Below are 26,226 nucleotides of genomic sequence, written 5' to 3'. Positions count from 1 at the left end.
TAAGGACTACAACCTAAGTGTATGTAAACTTCCGACCTCAACTGTATATTCTCCCCAGGGGCGCAACTTTAGTTTTAGAAGTGCGGTGGGTTCTCCCTCAGAATTTTTGGGTCATCTAAAGCGCATTTACCACATTTCTACTTGGGCTGTCCCTGACTAAAAAAAATTTGGTCTACGAAGAGTAGTCTTTTTTTTTAACCACATACATTTTAAAACATGTAGTTTTCCTTAGCCTATATAGACACACCCTATGTGTTTTTATAAAAACAACTATATGTAGGTTTACTGAACTTGTCTGATGCTTTAAGCACACTGTTTGATTAAATAATGAAGACAATCAACAAATGACAAATTACTCAAGAGGGAGCCAGAGATCAAGATAGCCTAACCAGAAGAAGAAGAAAAAAGTTCCCGACCCTCCTTCTCCCGCTGCTTCGCAGATTCTACCATTATGTTCCTGAAGTTGCCAGTAATAGGCTACACGCGTCAGCAACCTTTTCCATTTGTAGTGCCAATTTATCTTACCATTTCTACCAATATGCGTGCCCGTTATGATTTCATATGCACATTTTCATGGAACAGTTTTATTTAACTTATAATAGTTGTTGTATCTCAAAATCATTGTCTGTGGTTAATCTACATTCTATATCTAAATGAAAATAATACAAATCTAAACTTCTATTGCCTTTGCCAACTATGTAATAATAATCTACATAAAGCCAACACATAAAAGCATTGCAGCCTGCAGGTATAAAATATCCTAATAACAATAAATATCTGATAAATCATATTGGCTATTCAGGGCCTGTCTAAAACATTTTATAAAACTATCAACTGGGTCTACCCAAAACTCACACTAGAAAACTTTAAACATTGTATAAAACATTTTGGGCAGTCAGAGTTTCCCGCGCCAGTGAGCTCGGGACAGACACAGCTGTAGGCTACTTGTGCAAGGCTTAAGAAGTAATCAGGTATTTTATGACGTTTCCACTGGATCAGAGCATTACTTTTTTCCCTTTAATGCCGAGTAGTCTCTCAAGGGAGAGAGCTGGAAATATTGTTCAAGTACTTTGAGGAACTATTGTCATTCTCAATTGATTCTAAAAATCTGACTTTGTTTACTTCCTGTTTGAGGTAAAGAAAAAATACTTTGAGAAGCTGCACAGCTTCTGAGTTAAGACAATCAGAAATACTATCATACATCCCCAAATGAAACATTTATAGGCCTACATTTGCATGCAGGCCAGGTAGCCTAGTCCTACTTCGATATGCGTAATCAGGTTCATGACCTTAATCAACATTGACAGGAGTTCTTTAAGCAAAAGACGATGACTAAATTGACAAAACTCATAAATGGAATGAAATAAACCAAAACAAGTGTAGCATAGATCGTGAGTTCTGCAAAACACATGTCCAAAATTACCATAACCAAACACACATTGCAGATTAGACATTATGGGAATTAACAGTAAATGTAAACTATTGATGGTGATGTATGTAACGGGGAATTGATAGACACAGCAATTTCAAGCCGAAATTTGCATCCTGTAGCACAAACTCAAAAAAGTTCTGGGACACTGTAGTCCATGGAGAATAAGAGCACCTCCTCCCAGCTGCCCACTGCACTGAGGCTAGGAAACACTGTCACCACCGATAAATCCACTGTGATTGAGAATTTCAATAAGCTTTTTTTTTACCTGGCTACCGCTACCCCGATCAACAGCCCTCCTCCACAGCACCTCACCCAAGCCTCCCCATTTCTCCTTCACCCAAATCCAGATAGCTGATGTTCAGAAAGAGCTGCAAAATCTGGACCCCTACAAATAAACTGGGCTAGACAATCTGGATCCTCTCTTTCTAAAATGATCTGCCGAAATTGTTGCAACCCCTGTTCAACCTCTCTTTCATATCATCTGAGATTCCCAAAGATTGGAAAGATGCCGCGGTCATCCCCTCTTCAAAGGGGGAGACACTCTAGACCCAAACTGCAACAGACCTATATCTATCCTACCCTGCCTTTCTAAGGTCTTCGAAAGCCAAATTAACAAAGATTACCGACCATTTCGAATCTCCCCGTACCTTCTCCGCTATGCAATTTGGTTTCAGATCTGGTCATGGGTGCACCTCAGCCACGCTCAAGATCCTAAACGATATCATAACCGCCATCGATAAGAGACATTACTGTGCAGCAGTATTCATTGACCTGGCCAAGGCATTCGACTCTGTCAATCACCATATTATTATCGACAGACTTAATATCCTTGGTTTCACAAATGATTGCCTCGCCTGGTTCACCAACTACTTCTCTGATAGAGTTCAGTGTGTCAAATCGGAGGGCCTGTTGTCCGGACCTCTGGCAGTCTCTATGGGGGTGCCACAGGGTTCAATTCTCGGGCCGACTCTCTTCTTTGTATACATCAATGATGTCGCTCTTGCTGCTGGTGATTCTCTGATCCACCTCTATGCAGACGACACCATTCTGTATACCTCTGGCTCTTCTTTGGACAGACAACCCCCAGACAAGCTTCAATGCCATACAACTCTCCTTCCGTGGCCTCCAACTGCTCTTAAATGCAAGTAAAACTAAATGCATGCTCTTCAACCGATCGATGCCCGCACCTGCCCGCCCGTCCAGCATCATTACTCTGGACGGTTCTGACTTAGGATATGTGGACAACTACAAATACCTAGGTGTCTTGTTAGACTGTAAACTCTCCTTCCAGACTCACATTAAGCATCTCAAATCCAAAATGAAATCTAGAATTAGCTTCCTATTTCACAACTCAGCATCCTTCACTCATGCTGCCAAACATACCCTTGTAAAACTGACCATCCTACCGATCTTCGACTTCGGCGATGTCATTTACAAAATAGCCTCCAACACTCTACTCAACAAATTGGATGCAGTCTATCACAGTGCCATCTGATTTGTCACCAAAGCCCCATATACTACCCATCACTGCTACCTGTACGCTCTCGTTGGCTGGCCCTCACTTCATACTCGTCGCCACACCCACTGGCTCCTGGTCATCTACAAGTCTCTGCTAGGTAAAGCCCCGCCTTATCTCAGCTCACTGGTCACCATAGCAGCACGCGCTCCAGCAGGCATATTTTACTGGTCATCCCCAAAGCTAATTCTTCCTTTGGCCGCCTTTCCTTCCAGTTCTCTGCTGCCAATGACTGGAAAGAACTGCAAAAATCACTAAAGCTGAAGACTCATATCTCCCTCACTAGCTTTAAGCACCAGCTGTCAGAGCAGCTCACAGATCACTGCACCTGTGCATAGCCCATCCATCTACCTCATTCCCAAACTGTATTTATTTAATTATCTTACTCCTTTGCACTCCAGTATCTCTACTTGCACATTAATCTTCTGCACATCTACCATTGCCGTGTTTAATTGCTATATTGTAATTACTTCACTACCATGGCCTATTTATTGCCTTTTTACCTCCCTTATCCTACCTTATTTGCACATACTGTATATAGACTTTTTTTCACAACTGTATTATTGACTGTATGTTTGTTTACTCCATGTGTAACTCCATGTGTTGTATGTGTCGAACTGCTTTGCTTTATCTTGACCAGGTCGCAGTTGCAAATGAGAACTTGTTCTCAACTTGCCTACCTGGTTAAATAAAGGTGAAATAAAAAAAGGTATGAAACAATGAATACCCACAAAATGGCGGGAGAGAGCACATTCTGGTGACGTGCCTTGTGCATCTGATCCACAATCCCCATATTCTTGGACCATGGCATCCCCACGGCCTCCTCAGTGGTGGAAAAAGTACCCAATTGTCATACTTGAGTAAAAGTAAAGATACCTTAATAGAAAATAACTGAAGTAAAAGTGAAGGTCACCCAGTAAAATACTATTTGAGTAAAAGTCTAAAAGCATTTAGTTTTAAATACACTTAATTATCAATAGTAAAAGTATAAATCATTTGAAATTGCTTATACATATTTAAAAACGTTTTTTTAACGGATTTCCGGCAGCACACTCCGACAATAATTTACCAACAAAGCATTTATGTTTAGTGAGTCTGCCAGATCAAAGGCAGGGATGTTCAGGGATGACCAAGGATGTTCTCTTGATAAATGTGTGAATTGGACCATTTTCCTGTCTTGCTAAGCATTTGTATTTGTATTTATTATGAATCCCCGTTCCTGGGGTCCTGCAAAATTAAGGCAGTTTATACCATTTTAAAAACATAATTACATTCAAAGATTTCACAACACACTGTGCCCTCAGGCATTTAAAATGTAACAAGTACTTTTGGGTGTCAGGGAAAATGTTTATGGTGTAAAAAGTACATTATTTTCTTTAGGAATTTAGTGGAGTAAAATAAAAGTAAAAGTTGTCAAAACTATAAATAGCAAAGTAAAGTACAGATACACCCCAAAAAATTACTTAGGTAGTAGGCTACTTTAAAGTATTTTTTACTTTAAAGTACTTTACACCACTGGGCCTCCTCAATGGATTAGTCCACTGAGACAGGCCAAATCACACAGGTGTCTCGTGTGCCATGAAAATAATTGTTTTATTTGCGACTGTACGACAAAAATAATTGAATGTTTTCAATATCGACCCCTTCTATCAAACAGGCACCCAGACCTTATGAAAGTTGCACAGTATACCCTTATTCTTGTAATAAATCAAATATATTGATACACAATTTGACATTTCTGCCATTCAGTCTGAAGTTGTGGTAGGATAACCAGCCTTCCAATTAATGGCAATGCATTTCTTAGCCACTATAAATGCTAGGTTACATAGTTTCTTCTTATAACAGTCTCCAGTATCAACATTTCCAATCAAACAAAAACAGGGAGAAGAATCTGTAGACCTGCTGAGGTAAAATAAATAAATCAAATCTAGTGAATCTAATAAATCAAATCATACTCTTTGCCAGAATTCAGCCAGCCTTCACAAGATCATAACATATGCAAATATGTCCCCCTTTGAGTTTTACACTTCCAGCAGACTAATTACATTTCTGAGGGCATGATATTCAGTTTCACTGGCATATAGGATGCTCTATGGATGATCTTAAAGTGCAGTAATTTATGTCTGAGATGATATGAACATGACTGGGCATTCAAACATATCTGTATCCATTCATCTTCATCAATATTGTGCTGTCTACTGACTGTGCACCATGACAGAGTAGCCTGTAGAGCTAAGGAAACTGACAGATCAATAACGTTACATTGCTATACTGACTCTAATAAAAACTCACATTGCGCTGTCAAAAAATGTCAGTATATTCGTCTTCAATCGTTTGGCCACTGGTTTCATTGTTTGACTCGGGTCTAGTGTGATTGAGGCAAAAATAATAAAAAAGTTAGTCAGCAAGCTAGTTAATGTTAGCCAACTTTTGGCTAGCTCTTATGGTACTGCCCGAAAACTAGCCAAGTTAATTTACTTCTGTTGAAACGGGACAAAAACATTTCCATACACACAACAGCTGTTAGATATTGCTATCTGACAGATAGCTAGAGGCTAGAGCTGAACCGGCTGTGGTAGCTACTTGCTAGTTCATTCTCTTCAGACAGAACTTCAGTCGAAAGGGGATTGAACATTAGCTAACGTTACATGTTAGTTACACTACTAGCTCAGCACTGGTAATAAATCATTTTTTCCTTTTAGTCTAATCAACAGTTACCTCGACAGCTACATCAGTCAATTAAAGAGTAACCCGTTTCTGCTCTGCTTGCCTTTACAACTCTGAAAAAAAGGGGCAACACACATTTACATTTACATTTAAGTCATTTAGCAGACGCAAAAAAAGTGAGCCGCTGCAGACAGTAGCACTGTGCTGGTCACTCACTTGTCCGCATGATCTGTGGTGTCCGCATGGTCCTAAAGCACACCATTGCCAGTTTTTTTGTATCACAGTGCAATGATAAACCTGGGGGGAGACAAAAATAAAAATGTCCCCGTCCCCCGTCCCCAGTGAAAGTTGAGCCCCTGATTCTCCCTAACAGCTTTCTCCTTGACAGAGACTAAGAGTGTGTGTTGAACCACAGTGCTCACTGAGAGACCTGAGAGTAAGAGCTTATCTGTGTGTTCAGTGTGTGAGGGTCAGGGGTGGGTTTTCAGGATGACTCTATATGATGAGCAGTGTGAGAGAGGGAGAGCGGGGGTGTGTGTTTCTGTGTATGTGTTTGTGAGTGAGAGTAATTTAGCTAAAACAAAAAAGCTGCCTGATAAGAGTCCCTGGAGTGGGTTGTCTGCTTCTAATCACCGTCCCCCACACACACCCAACAAATCACGTTCCTGCAAACCCCTTCATCTCCCCTCTCTTAAATGGCAAGCTGGCACCCCTTCTCCCATGGTTGTTACAAGACAGACAGGGTATCACTGAAGGCGCTATCACTCCTGGTGTGGGGACATCTGTCTTCCACCCACAGGCAATAATGTGACACACAGTGGAGGTGTTCTTATTTGGGCTGCTATCTGGGAAAACACACACACACGCATGCACACAGCTCTGTCAGGGATTCCTGCCTTTACAGAGCTCCTCGTGAATAGTGGAACTCGATGTTTAGTATCTTCTCTCGTAGCCAGTGTAACCCTGTTTGACCTTGCATGTTGCTTCGTCCGCTGTGTGTGTGTTTGGCCAGCAGATTCAAATAATCAAAGCTGGATGATTAGTTGATTATTTGAATCAGCTGTGTAGTGCTACGGCAAAAAACAAAACGTGCACCCCTTGGGGTCCGGAGGACTGAGTTTGGGAAACGCTGGTCTAACCTTTATTTATGTGTGTTCTCCTGTGTGTCAGATGTATCAGCTGTCTGAGCACCAGGTGGAGGTGTTACTGGGACAAGGACAGCCACTCTTGCCTCTCCTCTAAAGACGACTCCAAACATAGCCTGCTAGAGGTGAGTTAGCCCTCTGTTAAACCACTCCAGTCAGAATCACTGGCTAGTTTAGAAGTAGCTCTATTAGTTACAGATCGAGGATCCATTCTCCACTAGTCCTAACCTTAAACATTAGCGGGGAAAATGTCAAATTAAACCCTAGATCAATGGCAACCAATCAGAAGCTCCTATGATGATCTCAGTCCATTCTGATTTGGCCTCATGTAACATTCCGGCCAGTCATACCAGGTTAAAGCTGTCTTACTGTTGTCAGCCATTTTTGAAACAGCCCATAAAACACAGGGAGACATGGTTAACAGACTCCTAACGAGATAATGGGCCATGTTAAAGCCTCTCTGACCTTCTCAGGGCTCTCTCTCCCAGTACTTCATGGTGGTGGCTTTTGATAGGCCCTCTGTAACCAGAGTGAAGAATAGGCTCACTGTTTCACCATTTTTCCTGTCTACTGTACAGTGCTGTATAATGGTGCCCTGGTGTATAGTTAGTGTGATTGGTGCCAGAGTGGGAGCTGCTTTCATCTGAAAATGTTTGTTAGTAATGATGTTTTTAAAATGGTCCAAATTTGGCATGGAGGACTGATCTCAATATAAAACCTCTTTTGAGATATACAAATCTCAGTCAAACTTTAATTGTTGTGAGAACAGCTATCCCTTTAAGTATTGTTATGTTACGGCAGGAAATGCTCGTTATGTTCATTGAAGCTATCACAACCCCTTAGACACACTACTCACCTCCTCTGAGCATACCTAGGTTCTGACAGCATCACTGCTGTGGTACAGCCAGCCACCCCTCTCTCATACTGCCATTGGTGTTAGAGAAGCAAAGTTGCCTGCCACTGTTTGGATCCCCACACACAGTCTGATCGAGTCCATAGAAACGGGTGTACTCTGAAGGCGTGTGTTTAGGTGAGTCAGAGTGAGCTTGGCTCTGTTAGTCTGTTAGCTGGATATAACATTTGTCTGGTTTTCTGTGTTGAGCCCCATCCTGCCATTATTCCGCCATCTTTGCCTTCCGGTGGGCCTGTTTTTCTAATCCCTCACCACCCGTCCATTTTAGGCTGTTGTTTCACTCTGAGCAGAGCAGAGCTTCACCCTCTAATTTCCTCCTCCTTCCTCTCAGCAACATAAACAGGACAGGTATTTTTGGAAGCGGATGTCTGCAGGGGAACCATTGTTTTCTTTAACCCCTGAGTGTCTGTGTCACTTCCTGTCCCCCAGAATGCTACTTTCTGTCCAAGTCTTGTGGCAGAGAATGTTGCACCTTCGCCCTCGGGGATGACCCAGAACTTCACCCTGTTCATAGACAACGTGGTACAGGTACAATATACAGTAGCCCCTGATAGATACTATACTAAATGTGGTACAAGATAGGAGTGAAGTGATTCAGGCTCTTAGAGGGAGATTCGTGGGAATGATAGTGAACCCCTCAGTGGTTGCTCTTTGGGAATGAGCTGAGACATCTGCAGTGACTGCAATGAACAGGTTAGAATCAGAATGATGAATGGCTTTATCTCCTCACTTATTTGAAACACCTTTTAGCTGTCTGTTCCCACCAGGTTCTCTGATATCTTATCTCTCAGTAGATATACAGGCATTCACAGACATATGGAGACATTCAAAGAACACATAGCAATCTTTAGTACTATTTGCCCTATCTTTTCACTTTTAGACACTTTTTACCTTCAGACACTGATCTCAGATCAATCTGTATATCCCAATTCCTAACCTCAATTTATTGGAGGAAAAAAGTGATGAGGGTCTGACTCTGTTAGCTTGTGACATTCCATCTCTGACTAGTTGCCAAGTCTGGTCAGTCATAACCATAACCCTGTGCCCTTTCACACACTCTCTGACTGGGTTTCTATGTCGACAGACAGTTAGTCACACATACCCACAAAAACACACACATGCACAGTTTATTGGCATAGATATAATCAACCTTTGATAGCTGTTATTATTTAATTTCAGTTGTTTGAACAATGTCATCAGCTTTGCTGTGAGTCAGATGTATATGTGTTGTAAAGTATAGATAAGGAGGTCTCATACTACAGTGGGAAGACCAAACTAGCTTGACCTGGCAATCCTTGCTATTATTTAGCTTGTTTAAACATGTCTCTATGCCTCAAATTGGCATGTAGTCGATCTGGGGCAAAGAACGCAATGACTATTCAGAGAAGATCTATGGGACTCCCAATCATGGCCAGATGTGATACATCCTGGATTTGAACCAGGCACTGTAGTGAAGCCTCTTGCACTGAGATGCAGTGCCTTACACTGCTGTGCCACTCGGGAGACCGAGTGACTTATTCTGGCCTATTATAACATGTTAAATCAATCCATATGTAACTGTTCATACATACCGTATGACTGACTACAAGCACTTTGAGTAGATTGACTGCACTTCTCTTCCTGACGTGTACACTATTACACACAAAATGTGTGGTCGTATCTCCTGATGTTTTGGCTGAAATGTTTTGGCTCATCCCAGATGAGTTGCTGAGGTAGGGGACTTTACTGTCCAGATGTTGATGAATATGATGAATTATTAATGGATTCTAAATTTGCCTGGCAGGGACAATTATCCTGGGTTATTTAGATGTTTTGCATTCCTCCCCTCCCAGGGTTGTCAATGGTTACCAACTATTCAGGAGGACAGAGTTCTCTCCCAGCCAGGTCCTTTTTATTGTTTCTCATATGACACTCTATTCCCTACATAGTGCATGTACATTCATGAACCAATTAACATTAGCCCTGATCGACTAATAGGTATGTTAGCTCAACTAAACGAAACAGCCACCATGCTGATAATGGAACTAGAAGAAGTGCACACTCTGAATAAAGAGACACTATTTGTAGCTCCAAAACAAACTATTGTGAAATATGGAGTTTTCTGGATGCCAGGCTGTTACTTTGTCTAACTTGTTGCTTTCTTGACAATGTTTGGCATGACATTTCCAAACCAGTTGGCTGAAGCAGAAACAGATTGGCATCTAAGCTACAGGACTAGCTAGGATGAGGAAAGTAAAGACATAACAAGATGTGTAAAGGTAATATACAGTATCCCAAAATGTGTCTCCATAAACCCTGTTTCCCTGGGTGATGTCAGACTGTGTCTCCCCTCTGATTGGTTTATAAATTAAATGTCATTGCCATGACGACATGGCTGTATTGTTTTGTTCCTTAGGGGGAGGAGCTAGAGTGTGACTTTGGGAACAAGCAGCGGTATGATTCCCGATGGCTGGAGGACAGCTCAGGGGTCAAGTGCAGTGGAGTGACGGTGAGTACAACCAATCATGTTCCAAGAGTAGCTGTCACGCAACACAATCTTTGTAAAGGGCCAATAAGAAATAAGCTGTTTAGTGTATAGCCCATTAAAGCCATGCTAATTGGTAGTGTATGGTGAAATGGCCGATCAGCGGGTTTGTTTCTCTTACCATATAGCTAACCACTGTGGAGAAGAGTCAGGTGTTTCAGCTCAGTCTGCGTAGAAAGGGACACCTGGACAAATACATCGACAGCCCTAAACCCGTGACAGGTATGAGCGCATGCACGCACACACACAAATTTGTCTTAATATCCTTGTGTGGACCAAAACATTTATTCCCATTCAAAATCTTATTTTCCCTAAACTTAACCCTAACACCAAACCCCTAACCCTGAACTTAACCCTATCTCCTAAACCTAACACGTATTCTAAACCTAACCCTAAACAAAAACCCTAAAATAGCCTCTTTCCTTGTGGGGACCCGAATGATCTATGTTTTGCTATCTTTGCGAGGACTTCTGTTACCCTCAAGGATAAAACCACACACACACACACACACACACACACACACACACACACACACACACACACACACACACACACACACACACACACACACACACACACACACACACACACACACGCCCACTCCCAGATGCCAGTATATTCTCAAAGTTAACAGGCCATGTGTTTACCATGTGAGCCCTTAGAGCAGAAGAACAGCCCTGGCCCACAGCCAGAAAAACGGCATACTTTATTACAAGATTGATGCTTCATACCGTGCTCAGTCATCAAAACACACACACAAGCGCACATGATTTCTCTATGGGAGGTGCTGGAACATAGGCATGCTCATCTGTTTCTCTTTCTTTCTGTTCATATGTCTTTCCTCTCAGTTTTTCTGGGTTTATTTCTATTATGTTGAAAATATTTTTTATCCAAAGCATCTGACATAGGCTCAGTATAATATATTCAGCCCATACGGTTACGTGATGTAGCCTGTATGTTGCTAGCATGCTGTATTGTAATAATAAAGCTCTCTCCCTCTCCCTCCCCCTCTTTCACTCTCAGTGGAGGTGTATAACTGTGGGGTGGGCAATGGGGACTGTTCTCAGTGTTGGGGACGTGAGAACCTGGGACATCTGTGTGGCTGGTGTGACAACAGCTGTAGACCCAGGAATGACTGCCAGTATATGAATAGCCAGTGTCCTGACCCCGAGATCACCAAGGTAGGAATACACACACACACACACACACACACACACACACATCATGTCCCATCCGCGAGATCCATAAGACTGAACCTATACTCTAGTGTACAGTGGTTCAACCTTTAAAGTTGTGTCATGCTGCAACACACCTTGCGGGCTGCCGCAGAATTCTATGGTACTTTATTTAAGTGTCAGCCATTGTTGCCATTAATGCTAGTTAGTGCTAGTTTGACCACCAGAGGGCATCTTTGAGACGCATTTGACAGTTTTTAATATTGGCTGTCATTTTTTTTCTGAGAACATAGTATATGGGATTGATTTAAGAAATGTATCTTAATTCATTGGATTAAGATTATGGTGAAGAAAAACAAAACCCTAAGGGTTTCCGTTAGGACGATATGGCGCTGTACAACGTGACCGGTCGGGAGTAGGCTGACCAAGAGCAAAATGATCCTAACATTTCCACACCCTAATTGTAGGCTAACCAATACCCAAATGGAGATTTTGTGAAAATAAAAATGTATTTATCAAGACTAGTCCCATGCTTCTCTCAGAGCATTATGAAATGGTGGTGAAATAGTTCACCACACAGGGTTAGGCTGTTTCTTCAAATCCTATTATAACAATTGGATGACTTTGGGTGTTCCAGTAAGCAACAATTTATTGCCTTCATTAGCCTACTTTATTCTGAAAAATTAATCCGTAACTCTGCCAAACCTTACAAACAAAGATGAACTGGTGAAGGCCATCAAGACGTTTTGGCTTGAGAAACTGATTATACAACATTGCAACAAATACATTGATCTTATCATCCCAGCAAGGTTTTACCCGTGGTCGTGGAGCTGGTGTGTACTGTACTGTAGTTGAAATAAACATCTGCATTTTGAAAGTTTTTTATTGTTATTTTATGAACGAAAGCATAAAGATGTTGATGAGCAGTTACTCTGTAAAACTTTAGAGTACTTAAGCATCAAATAAATTGCAAATTGGGAGGGATTTTCTCACCTACAGTAACCGGGCTATTAAACTAATCGTTGGATAACAGATCGGCTCTCGGAACTCATTAAGAGGGGGCTTCTATCTTCAATATGATTTAAATGTCACAATGTCACAAATAATTGAACACACACAATATGAGCAGATTAACTTGGTAAAAAAATATGATATTTTGGAGAAGATTTCATTTCAAATGATCGAAAGTGAGCGATTGTAATCTGAATAAAGGGGAAAAGGCCATTCTTGAACATGGGGTGAGACATTCTTACTAATTTGTAAATAAAGACAGTTTGTTCTATAGAATTATTTATTTATTTATTTATTTTTAGAGGGAGAGAAACCAAAAGCCCACCATGCCTATTTTTCGAAAATCATCAGTTCACAAGTCAAGTGGAATTCCCCGCATTGTATTTCCCCAAGTTCTCTCTTAACTCTAGAACCACTGACAGTTTTTGTTGTTGTTGCCAGATGCAGGACTCTAGTGCCAGAGGAGAGACTCTCTGAAAACAACTCCATTGCAACTCCATTAATTGCCACAGTTTAGGCTACTGTAATGATTCCCTGATGGGAAATCAAATCAAATCAAAGTGTATTTGTCACATGTGCTTTACCAGTGCAATTTTTTTTTTAAATGTTTTAAGTATTAGGTGAACAATAGGTAAGTAAAATAAATAAAAACAACAGTAAAAAGACAGTGAAAAATAACAGTAGCGAGGCTATATACAGTAGCGAGGCTATAACAGTAGCGAGGCTATATATAGGCATGATCAACAGAGAGTAGCAGTAGCGTAAAAGAGGGTTGGCGGGTGGTGGGTGGCGGGACACAATGCAGATAGCCCGGTTAGCCAATGTGCAGGGGCACTGGTTGGTCGGGCTAATTGAGGTAGTATGTGCATGTATGTATAGTTAAAGTGACTATGAATATATGATAAACAGAGAGTAGCAGCAGCGTAAAAGAGGGGTTTGGGGGGGGGCACAATGCAAATAGTCCGGGTAGCCATTTGATTACCTGTTCAGGAGTCTTATGGGTTGGGGGTAAAAACTGTTAAGAAGCCTTTTTGTCCTAGACTTGGCACTCCGGTAGCGCTTGCCATACGGTAGTAGAGAGAACAGTCTATGACTGGATTGGCTGGGGTCTTTGACAATTTTTTAGTGCCTTCCTCTGACATTGCCTGGTGTAGAGGTCCTGGATCCCAGGCAGCTTAGCCACAGTGATGTACTGGGCCGTACGCACTACCCTCTGTGAATGCCTTGCGGTCAGAGGCCGAGCAATTGCCGTACCAGGCAGAGATGCAACCGGTCAGGATGCTCTCGATGTTGCAGCTGTAGAACCTTTTGAGGATCTCACAACCCATGCCAAATCTTTTTAGTTTCCTGAGGGGGAATAGGCTTTGTCGTGCCCTCTTCACGGCTGTCTTGGTGTGTTTGGACCATTCTAGTTTGTTGCTGATGTGGACACCAAGAAACTTGAAGCTCTCAACCTGCTCCACTACAGCCCCATTGACGAGAATGGGGGTGTGCTCGGTCATCCTTTTCCTGTAATCCACAATCATCTCCTTAGGCTTGGTTATGTTGAGGGATAGGTTGTTATTCTGGCACCACCCAGCCAGGTCTCTGACCTCCTCCCTGTAGGCTGCCTCGTCGTTGTCGGTGATCAGGCCTATCACTGTTGTGTCGTCTGCAAACTTAATGATGGTGTTGGAGTTGTGCCTGACCATGCAGTTGTGAGTGAACAGGGAGTACAGGAGGGGACTGAGCACGCACCCCTGAAGGCCCCAGTGTTGAGGATCAGCGTGGCAGATGTGTTGCTACCTACCCTCACCACCTGGAGGCGGCCCATCAGGAAGTCCAGGATCCAGTTGCAGAGGGAGCTGTTTAGTCCCAGGATTCTTAGCTTAGTGATGAGCTTTGAGGGTACTATGGTGTTGAACGCTGAGCTGTAGTCAATGATTAGCATTCTCACGTAGGTGTTCCTTTTGTCCAAGTGGGAAAAGGCAGTGTAGAGTGCAATAGAGATTGCATCAACTGTGGATCTGTTTGGGCGGTATGCAAATTGGAGTGGGTTTAGGGTTTCTGGGATAATGATGTTGATTTGAGCCATTACCAGCCTTTCAAAGCACTTCCTGTCTACGGACGTGACTGCTACAGGTCTGTAGTTATTTAGGCAGGTTGCCTTCGTGTTCTTGGGCACAGGGACTATGGTGGTTTGCTCGAAACATGTTGGTAATACAGACTCAATCAGGGACATGTTGAAAATGTCAGTGAAGACACCTGCCAGTTGGTGAGCACATGCCCGGAGCACACATCCTGGTAATCCGTCTGGGCCCGCAGCCCTGTGAATGTTGACCTGTTTTATAGATCTTACTTACGTCGGCTACAGAAAGCGTGAACACACAGTCATCGGGAACAGCAGATTCTCTCATGCATGCCTCAGTGTTGCTTGCCTCGACGCGAGCGTAGAAGTGATTTAGCTCCTCTGGTAAATCAAATCAAATCAAATCAAATCCGATTTTATTTGTCACATACACATGGTTAGCAGATGTTAATGCGAGTGTAGCGAAATGCTTGTGCTTCTAGTTCCGACAATGCAGTAATAACCAACAAGTAATCTAACTAACAATTCCAAAACTACTGTCTTATACACAATGTAAGGGGATAAAGAATATGTACATAAGGATATATGAATGAGTGATGGTAGGCATGTGTTACTGGGCAGCTCGCGGCTGTGCTTCCTTTGTAGTCTGTAATAGTTTGCAAGCCCTGCCACATAAGACGAGCGTCGTAGCCGGTGTAGTACGATTCAATCTTAGCCCTGTATTGACGCTTTTCCTGTTTGATGGTTTGTCGGAGGGTTTAGCAGGATTTCTCATAAGCTTCCGAGTCCTGCACCTTGAAAACGGCAGCCCTACCCTTTAGCTCAGTGCGAATGTTGCATGTAATCCATGGCTTCTTGTTGGGATATGTACGTACAATCACTTGGGGACGATGTCATTGATGCATTTATTGATAAAGCCAGTAACTGATGTGGTGTACTCCTCAATGCCATCGGAAGAAACCCAGAACATGTTCCACTGTGATAGCAAAATGTAGTTTAACATAATCCTGTAGTTTAACATCTGCTTCATCTGACCACTTTTTTATAGACCGAGTCACTGCTTTAATTTTTGCTTGTAAGCAGGAATCAGGAGGATAGAATTGTGGTTGGATTTAACAAATGGAGGGTGAGGGAGAGCTTTGTAGGCGTCTCTGTGTGTGGAGTATAGGTGATCTATAAAACAAATTCCCTCTGGTTTCACATTTAACATGTTGATAGAAATTTAGTAGAACTGATTTCAGTTTCCCTGCAATAAAGTCTCCAGCCACTAGAAGCACCGCCTCTGGGTGAGTGTTTTCCTGTTTGCTTATTTCCTTGTACAGCTGACTGAATGCGGTTTTAGTGCCAGCATCTGTCTGTGGTTGTAAATAAACAGCCACGAAAAGTGTAGCTGAAAACTCTCTAGGCAAATGGTGTGGTCTGTATTTTATCACAAGATACTCTACTTCAGGCGAGCAAAATCAGATTTCGTACCCCAGCTGTTGTTTACAAATATGCACAGACCACTCCCCCTCATCTTACCGAGTGTGCTGTTCTATCATGCCGGTGCAGCGTATATCCCTCTAGCTGAATATCCATGTCATCATTCAGCCACGATTCCGTGAAACATAAGATATTACAGTTTTTGATGCCCCGTTGGTAGGATATTCGTGATCGTACCTCGTCTAATATTACTCGTTGGCGAGTAATATTGACGGTAACGGCAGCTTTCCCACTCGCCTTCTGCGGATCCTTACGAGGCACCCAGCTCTGTGTCCTCTGTACCCGCGTCTCTTCCTCTTGCAAATAACTGGGATGATGGCCTTGTCGGGTGTTCGGAGAATGTCCTGTGCATCCTGCTTGTTGAAGAAAAAATCTTGTCTAATCCGAGGTGATTGATCACTGTCCTAATATCCAGAAGCTCTTTTTTTGCCGTAAGATATGGTTGCAGAAACATTATGTACAAAATAAGTTACAAATAACGCAAAAGAAAACACATAATAGCACAATTGGTTGGGCGCCCGTAAATCTGCTGCCATTTCTTCCGGCGCCATCATTCTGTTAGGGGATTTCAATACTGATGTCTGCAAAAAAGATAGCCCAACCCACAATGTATTTATGCACTTCTGTAAATCACTTGCTCTGACCCAAATGATAAAAGATCCCACCAGGGTATGTGAAACAGTGCAAAGTACGATTGACTTAATAATGGTGTCTGATACATTTCAAATATTGCAGAGTGGAGTAATAGTATATGGAATAGGTGATAATTTTATTACATTTTGCATAAGGAGGGTTTTAAAGATATATTTAAGTGTCACAAAACTGTTAAAATCAGAGGACTCAAAAAATACTGTGTTGAAATGTTTAGGGAGCAAGTGGGTAAAATTTACTTGGACACCTGTGGATAATGTAGGGTAGACAATGCAGGGGCGCCAGGGTAGCCTAGTGGTTAGAGCGTTGGACTAGTAACCGGAAGGTTGCGAGTTCAAACCCCCGAGCTGACAAGGTACAAATCTTTCGTTCTGCCCCTGAACAGGCAGTTAACCCACTGTTCCCAGGCCGTCATTGAAAATAAGAATATGTTCTTAACTGACTTGCCTGGTTAAATAAAGGTTTTAAAAAAAAATGAATATATCCAAGCAAGGAATAAGGCCTTTAAGAAATGTAAGAACTGTCAAGAGCAGCCTGATTTTATTATTGGACTGAACATAAGCAGAGTTTGCCAATGAATTCAACTGTTTTTTACTTCTGTTGCCAGCAAACTGGTTAGCACGCTGCCCACCAGTTCTGGTTTGTATGGAAACAACCAAGTCAAGAAGTATTATGCCGAGTTAGGGGTTCAGCCAAACTCTTTTTCTTTTGCAAAGGCAGCAACAGCCAAAATAGTCAGTATGCTAGCAGAGCTTGAATGCTACAAAGCCACAAGCCTGGATTATATTCATGCAAGGTTTCTTATAGATTCTGCTGAGAAAATTGGCCCTTGTATTTCACATATCGTCAATCTGTCTCTTGAACAAAGCATCTTTCCCAGGGACATGAAACAGGCTAAAGTTATACTTCTGTGTAAGAATGGGATAAAGTCTGACCTTGGGCATTATAAGCCTGTATCTATTCTTAGTGTAACATCAAAGATCCTTGAGAGCGTTGTACATGAGCAAATGTATTCATATGTCAACAAACAAAGTCTAATGTCTGATTTTCAGTTGGGTTTAAAAAAAACATATTCCACTGATTCATGTCTACTTTACTTGACTGACTTCATCAGGAAAGAGATTGATGAGGGACATTTCTGTGGAATGTACTGCTTGACCTACAAAAGGCCTTTGATACATTTAACCACTGTCTCCTAATGGAGGCACTGGGGTTAAGCAGTTACCCTCTAGGCTGGGTAAAGTCCTATTTATCAGGTAGGGAGCAAGTAGTAGAGGTTAATGGTTCACGGTCTCAGGCAAAACCAATGAGTTGTGGTGTTCCGCAGGGGAGCGTGCTTGGGCCTCTACTGTTTTTACTGTATATTAATGATATAAAAGATGCTTGTTCTTGCTGTATTTTCCTTTATGAGGATGACTCTACACTTCTGGTGTCTCACAAAGTAAAACTATGTTGGAGAGCCTACTTAGCACAGAGGTTACTAACATTAGCAAATGGCTTGGAGATAATAAGCTATTTCTGCACTTAAAACCGAGGCAATTATTTTTGCATCCAGACCTAAATTGACCTAAATTGAGTAGGTCAAATCAAATCAGAGTGGAGTTAGGTTAGGTAGGACCTCTGAAATCCGAGGGGAGTTAGGTGAGGTGCTGACTACTAAAACCTCTGTTAGCTACCTGGGATGTATTATTGATGGCAGCTTGGGAGGTGCGCGCATGGCAAATAAAGTGCTAGGGAAGGTTAATGCCAGGACTAAGTTTTTGGCTAGAAAGTACAAGCTGTTTGATAAGGACTCCATGAAAGTGCTAAGCCACTGCCCTCATTCAATGCCATTTTGACTACGCTAGTACTTCCTGGTTTGGGGGCTTATCTAAGGTTATAGGCAGGAGCTGCTTTCAGAAACTGGCTGCCTGTTGACGCTAGGGTGTTCCAGATTAGACTAGGTTTGGTTTACAGGACTTTTTATGGTTCTGCGCCCAGATATCTAACTGATTACTTTCCCTGTCTTAGGGATGCACACAATCACAGCACCAGATTAGGTGTTGCTAATGTGTGTGTTTATACAGGTTCAGGAGTAGTGCTGGGTAGATTTTTTTATATATATTTTTTTTAAACGGCCGATTTAATAGGTATCGGCTTTTTTTGGTTCTCCAATAATCGGTATCAGTGTTGAAAAATCATATATATATTTGTAATAATGACAATTAGAACAATACTGAATGAACAATGAACACTTGTATTGTAACTTAATATAATACACATAAAATCTCAAATAAATAAACATGCTCAATTTGGTTTAAATAATACAAAAACACAGTGTTAGAAAAGAAAGTAAAAGTGCAACATCTAAAAAAGCTAACATTTAAGTTCCTTGCTCAGAACATATGAAAGCTGGTGGTTCAATATTCCCAATTCTTCAATATTCCCAGTTAAGAAGTTTTAGGTTGAAGTTATTATAGGAATTATGACGCGTCGACTATTTCTCTCTATACTATTTGTATTTCATATACCTTTGACTATTGGATGTTCTAATAGGCACTAGTATTGCCAGCCTAATCTCAGGAGTTGATAGGCTTGTAAGTCATAAACAGCGCTCTGAATCAAGTATTGCTAAGAGCTGCTGGCAAACGCTGTAAAGTTTGAATGAATGCTTACGAGCCTGCTGCTGCCTACCACTGCTCAGTCAGACTGCTCTATCAAATATCAAATCATAGACTTAATTATAACACAGAAATACGAGTTTTTGATCATGGTCAAATCCGGAAACTATCATTTCGAAAACAAAACGTTTATTCTTTCAGTGAATTACGGAACCGTTACGTATTCTATCGAATGGTTGGCAACCCTAATGGTTGGCAACCCTTGACTGAATGTGTTCTACCAGCGTTTGCCAGGGGTATGGCTGAGCTAGGCCGTGTGTTGCCGACTTTAACATTGCTGTTACATTGCACAACCTTCAATGTTATTTTATAATTATGTAAAATTCTGGCAAATCAGTTCGCAACGAGCCAGGCGGCCCAAACTGTTGCATATACCCTGACTCTGCGTTGAATGAACGCAAGAGAAGTGACACAATTTCACCTGGTTAATATTGCCTGCTAACGTGAATTTCTTTTAACTAAATATGCAGGTTTGAAAAAAATATCCTTCGGTGTATTGATTTTAAGAAAGGCATTGGTTTATGGTTAGGTACATTCGTGCAACAATTGTGCTTTTTTTCGCGAATGGGCTTTTGTTAAATCATCAACCGTTTGCCGAAGTAGGCTATCATTCGATGAGAAATTAACAGGCATCGCATTGATTATATGCAACGCAGGACAAGCTAGTTATAACCTAGTAATATCATCAACCAGGTGTAGTTAATTAGTGATTATTTGAAGATGGATTGTTTTTTATGAGATAAGTTTAATGCTAGCTAGCAAGTAACCTTGTCTCCTTGCTGCACTCGCGTAACAGGTGGTCAGCCTGCCGCGCAGTTTCCTCATGGAATGCAATGAAATTGGCTATAATCGGCATCTAAAAATGCCTATTAGCGATTATTTAGAAAACTTGCAATCGGCCATGCCAATTAATCAGTCGACCTCTAATGCTGGGAAAGGTACTTTCTTGTATACTGGAGCCTCAGAATGAAATGAGTTGCCTCTGCCCATAAAAACGACGTACTCTCTGGGCAGCTTTAAAAATAAAGTAAAAATATGTTTGATGTGCCCATATGAATAACCTCTATGATGTAACTGCAATGATGAGATAGATGCTCTTCTTCTTTGTTTTATGTTTTATTATTTCACTGCAATACTGTGTTTAACTTCATTCAATCTTGCCTAGCCATCTTATCTCAAGAGGACCACAATGGAAATAGGTCCCAGACTTTATTGTGTGTTATCCTCCATGATTTTACTCATGTGCATCTATGGCTTTTTCAAGTTTTATGTGTGCTTGTTTTTTTAAATGGTCGAATTAATAAACTAAACTAAACTACCGATAGTTCAGCGTTCTAACCCCCCTTGTGATAGTATGGTGCAATGACAGAATGCCACCATCTACCACAAACAGTCATGGAAGAACCACTGTACACACAATTCTCCATCCGCTCATTATTGACTTAGGCCCACATTTAGAATAGGAAGTGTCACTTGACCTGTCACATGGTGTGCTGCGGGTCGGCACTGTGCCCTGCCTTTCCTCTGCAGGTGCTTCTACACCTGCATTGCTTGCTGTTTGGGGTTTTAGGCTGGGTTCTGTACAGCACTTTGAGATATCAGCTGATGTAAGAAGAGCTATATAAATACATTTGATTTGTCTCGTGATGAGGGTTTATTTTGGAAGGGGAAGTGTTTTTACAGAGCCTCATTAAACCAAGTCAATCTGAAATAACACACTATATACTGTACTACTCACTGCACAGTCACACCACTTAGACACTGGCCCTTATGGAGGAACAACACAATTGATCTGGAGGGATGACAGAGGGCATGGGAACACTTACTCTGTCTGTCTGTCTGTCTGTCTGTCTGTCTGTCTGTCTGTCTGTCTGTCTGTCTGTCTGTCTGTCTGTCTGTCTGTCTGTCTGTCTGTCTGTCTGTCTGTCTGTCTGTCTGTCTGTCTGTCTGGGGAGAGAGAGAGAGAGAGAGAGAGAGAGAGAGAGAGAGAGAGAGAGAGAGAGAGAGAGAGAGAGGATATTCTGTGCATAATATTTGTACTAATGTTTGAGCTCTCTACGCGGTCACCCACAGGAATAGAATTGAGCAATACACAACTACATTACAAGATGTGACCACACTTCAACCACATGGGTCACAGGCTTCCTGTGCGTGTCCTCGGCCCAGTACCACCAGTGCCAGCACCACGCATCAGGCCTACAGTGCGCCTCGCCTGTCCAGCGCTGCCAGAGCCTTCCTCCTCTACAGCGCAGTCGGAGTCTCCTGCCTGTTTAGCGCTGCCAGAGCCTTTCTCCTCTTCAGCGCTGCTGGAGTTTCCTGCCTGTTCAGAGCAGCCAGAGCTGCCAGTCTGCATGGAGCTGCCAGTCTGCATGGAGCAGCCAGAGCTGCCAGTCTGCAATGGAGCAGCCAGAGCTGCCAGTCTGCATGGAGTAGCCAGAGCTGCCAGTCTGCATGGAGCAGCCAGAGCTGCCCGTCTGCATTGTAGGTATTGGGATTGTGGTATAGTGGGGTTATCTAGAAAAGTATATGGTTGCCTGAAGTGATTCTCAGAGGCAGGTGTTTATCGTTGTCTCTGATTGGAAACCATATTTAGGCGGCCATATTCTTTGAGTGTTTCGTGGGTGATTGTTCCTGTTCCTGTCTCTGTGTTAGTTTGCACCAGTTTAGGCTGGTTCGGTTTTCGCATTACGTTTCTTGGTTTTGTATTGTTCGTGTTCTTATTCATTAAACATGAATCAAAATTACCACGCTGCATTTTGGTCCGATCCTTGCTACACCTCCTCTTGCTTACACCTCCTCTTCAGAAGAAAACCGTAACAGAATCACCCACCACAACAGGACTAAGCGGCGTGGTGACAGGCAGCGGCAGGAGGAGCAGAAAACCGTAACACCTTTATCTGTGCTGCAGTTGCAGACGGGAAGTACGGTTCGCATGAGGCCCAGTCGGCCTAAACACTTCCTGAAGATTAAACCTGCCTTGCCTGGCCCAGCAGGGAAACAAAGGAGTCTGACTGACACACACACACACACACTCACACTACCACTCAAACGATCTATAATATCTTACACACATGGATACACCTTTATTCAAATGCCAGCAAGGATTTAGAGGCACAACTCACAGATTAGTAGCTGTTACCACCGTCAGCACACTCAGTGCTGAGTCTCTGTATCAGCCAATGTGTCATGACTCATGGACTGTTGAGTGTCCATCTGTGTGTGTATCCCACTGAGATGACTGGGGTTAGATGTGTTGAAATCCTCAATGCGAGGGCAGCTCAAAGATATATACACACACACACACACACACACACACACACACACACACACACACACACACACACACACACACACACACACACACACACACACACACACACACACACACACTGGAATAGCTGCCTCAGGAGAGGTGATTGTAAAGGCAGGAAACTAGGGCTGTGGTTGTGGGAGTGTGATGCAATGCCTTGGCAGCCATGTTTTCCCAGACATAGAATCACCAGGAGTTAGTTAGAGTAACAGTCAGTCAGAGTTCTCAGCTTTACGGGGGAGTATCTGTTCTCCCACAGTATCACCCGTGGTTTACTGTTACCCCGTATGCTACAGTGACTGTGTATAAAGGTTGTATGGGCTGTTGCTCTAAGGTTTTCCTTACTAGGCCACATTTTTTCTTAGTCAGCTTTCAAATGGTTGGGAAATCAGTAATTGCATATTCTAGCATATTCTTTAGCATATTCTTTGAGTAGAACTCTTATCAAATGACAAATAATATTAAGTACATGCCAGCTAGCACATAACATTCTGAGAACCATATGTTTCTTAGAGCTTGGTGAGAACGTGGTTGTCCTATTATTTATTTTGCATACAACTTTCCCACAACGTTCTGGGAATGGTACAGGAAACCCAGCTAGCACATACACTACAAGAGCATTTTTTCCACCTTTATTTAACCAGGTAGGCTAGTTGAGAACAAGTTCTCATTTGCACTGCGACCTGGCCAAGATAAAGCATAGCAGTGTGAACAGACAACAACACAGAGTTACACATGGAGTAAACAATAAACAATAAACAAGTCAATAACAGTAGAAAAAAAATTATCTATATACATTGTGTGCAAAATGCACGAGGAGGTAGGCAATAAATGGGCCATAGGAGTGAATCATTTCAATTTAGCATATTAACACTGGAGTGATATAAATGATCAGATGAACATGTGCAGGTAGAGATACTGGTGTGCAAAAGAGCAGAAAAGTAAATAAATAAAAATAGTATGGGGATGAGGTAGGTAAATTGGATGGGCTATATACCGATGGACTATGTACAACTGCAGCGATCGGTTAGCTGCTCAGATAGCAGATGTTTAAAGTTGGTCAGGGAGATAAAAGTCTCCAACTTCAGAGATTTTTGCAATTCGTTCCAGTCGCAGGCAGCAGAGAACTGGAAGGAAAGGTGGCCAAATGAGGTTTTGGCTTTAGGGATGATCATTGAGATACACCTGCTGGAGTGCGTGCTACGGGTGGGTGTTGCCATCGTGACCAGTGAACTGAGATAAGGCGGAGTTTTACCTAGCATGGACTTGTAGCGGCGAATATGTAGCGAGGACCAGCCGACTAGAGCATACAGGTCGCAGTGGTGGGTGGTATAAGGTGCTTTAGTAACAAAACGGATGGCACTGTGATAAACTGCATCCAGTTTGCTGAGTAGAGTATTGGAAGCTATTTTGTAGATGACATCGCCGAAGTCGAGGATCGTTAGGATAGTCAGTTTTACTAGGGTAAGTTTGGCCGCGTGAGTGAAGGAGGCTTTGTTGCGAAATAGAAAGCCGACTCTAGATTTGATTTTAGATTGGAGATGTTTGATATGAGTCTGGAAGGAGAATTTGCAGTTTAGCCAGACACCTAGGTACTTATAGATGCCCACATATTCTAGGTCGGAACCATCCAGGGTGGTGATGCTAGTCGGGCGTGCGGGTGCAGGCAGCGAACGGTTGAAAAGCATGCATTTGGTTTTACTAGTGTTTAAGAGCAGTTGGAGGCCACGGAAGGAGTGTTGTATGGCATTGAAGCTCCTTTGGAGGTTAGATAGCACAGTGTCCAAGGAAGGGCCAGAAGTATACAGAATGGTGTCGTCTGCGTAGAGGTGGATCAGGGAATCGCCCGCAGCAAGAGCACCATCATTGATATATACAGAGAAAAGAGTCGGCCCGAGAATTGAACCCTGTGGTACCCCCATAGAGACTGCCAGAGGACCGGACAACATGCCCTCCGATTTGACACACTGAACTCTGTCTGCAAAGTAGAACCAGGCAAGGCAGTCATTAGAAAAACCGAGGCTACTGAGTCTGCCGATAAGAATATGGTGATTGACAGAGGCGAAAGCCTTGGCCAGGTCGATGAAGACAGCTGCACAGTACTGTCTTTTATCGATGGCGGTTATGATATCGTTTAGTACCTTGAGCGTGGCTGAGGTGCACCCGTGACCGGCTCGGAAACCGGATTGCACAGCGGAGAAGGTACGGTGGGATTCGAGATGGCCAGTGATCTGTTTGTTGACTTGGCTTTCGAAGACCTTAGATAGGCAGGGCAGGATGGATATAGATCTGTAACAGTTTGGGTCCAGGGTGTCTCCCCCTTTGAAGAGGGGGATGACCGCGGCAGCTTTCCAATCCTTGGGGATCTCAGTTGATACGAAGGAGAGGTTGAACAGGTAATAGGGGTTGCGACAATGGCGGCGGACAGTTTCAGAAATAGAGGGTCCAGATTGTCAAGCCCATTTGTACGGGTCCAGGTTTTGCAGCTCTTTCAGAACATCTGCTATCTGGATTTGAGTAAAGGAGAACCTGGAGAGGCTTGGGCGAGTAGCTGCGGGGTGGGCGGAGCTGTTGGCCGAGGTTGTTGTAGCCATGAGGAAGACATGGCCAGCCGTTGAGAAATGCTTGTTGAAGTTTCGATTATCACAGATTTATCGGTGGTGACCATGTTACCTAGCCTCAGTGCAGTGGGCAGCTGGGAGGAGGTGCTCTTCTTCTCCATGGACTTTACAGTGTCCCAGAACTTTTTGGAGTTAGAGCTACAGGATGCAAATTTCTGCTTGAAAAAGCTGGCCTTTGCTTTCCTGACGTGTATTGGTTCTTGACTTCCCTGAACAGTTGCATATCGCGGGGACTATTCGATGCTATTGCAGTCCACCACAGGATGTTTTTGTGCTGGTCGAGGGCAGTCAGGTCTGGAGTGAACCAAGGGCTATATCTGTTCTTAGTTCTGCATTTTTTGAACGGAGCATGCTTGTCTAAGATGATAAGGAAGTTACTTTTAAAGAATGACCAGGCATCCTCAACTGACGGGATGAGGTCAATATCCTTCCAGGATACCCGGGCCAGGTCGATTAGAAAGGCCTGCTCGCAGAAGTGTTTTAGGGAGCGTTTGACAGTGATGAGGGGTGGTCATTTGACCGTAGCGGATACAGGCAATGAGGCAGTGATCGCTGAGATCCTGATTGAAGACAGCGGTGTATTTGGAGGGCAAGTTGGTCAGGATAATATCTATTAGGGTGCCCATGTTTACGGATTTAGGGTTGTACCTGGTGGGTTCCTTGATGATTTGTGTGAGATTGAGGACATCTAGCTTAGATTGTAGGACTGCCAGGGTGTTAAGCATATCCCAGTTTAGGTCACCTAACAGAACAAACTCTGAAGCTAGATGGGGGGCGATCAATTCACAGATGGTGTCCAGGGCACAGCTGGGAGCTGAGGGGGGTCGGTAGCAGGCGGCAACAGTGAGAGACTTATTTCTGGAGAGATTAATTTTTTTAATTAAAAGTTCGAACTGTTTGGGCATAGACCTGGAAAGTATGACAGAACTTTGCAGGCTCTCTCTGCAGTAGATTGCAACTCCTCCACCTTTGGCAATTCTATCTCAACGGAAAGTGTTATAGTTGGGTATAGAAATCTCAGAATTTTTGGTGGCCTTCCTAAGCCAGGATT

At 42.8% G+C, this 26,226-nt stretch overlaps 1 protein-coding gene across 1 annotated transcript in view; it reads left to right on the top strand.

Moving 5' to 3' along the window:
• Positions 1-26,226, top strand: part of LOC115131852 (plexin-D1) — a 120,568-nt gene that overhangs the window by 31,072 nt on the left and 63,270 nt on the right. The window contains exons 8-12 of the mRNA XM_029663888.2: positions 6,786-6,885; positions 8,103-8,201; positions 10,069-10,161; positions 10,326-10,419; positions 11,221-11,378. Coding sequence (XP_029519748.1) covers positions 6,786-6,885; positions 8,103-8,201; positions 10,069-10,161; positions 10,326-10,419; positions 11,221-11,378 — 544 coding nt within the window. The remainder of the gene's footprint in view (positions 1-6,785; positions 6,886-8,102; positions 8,202-10,068; positions 10,162-10,325; positions 10,420-11,220; positions 11,379-26,226) is intronic.

Source organism: Oncorhynchus nerka, linkage group LG7, assembly GCF_034236695.1.
Source record: "Oncorhynchus nerka isolate Pitt River linkage group LG7, Oner_Uvic_2.0, whole genome shotgun sequence".
NCBI classification, from domain to species: Eukaryota; Metazoa; Chordata; class Actinopteri; order Salmoniformes; family Salmonidae; genus Oncorhynchus; species Oncorhynchus nerka.
Note: the sequence above shows the minus strand (reverse complement) of the source record. Positions and strands in the feature narration are given on the sequence as shown.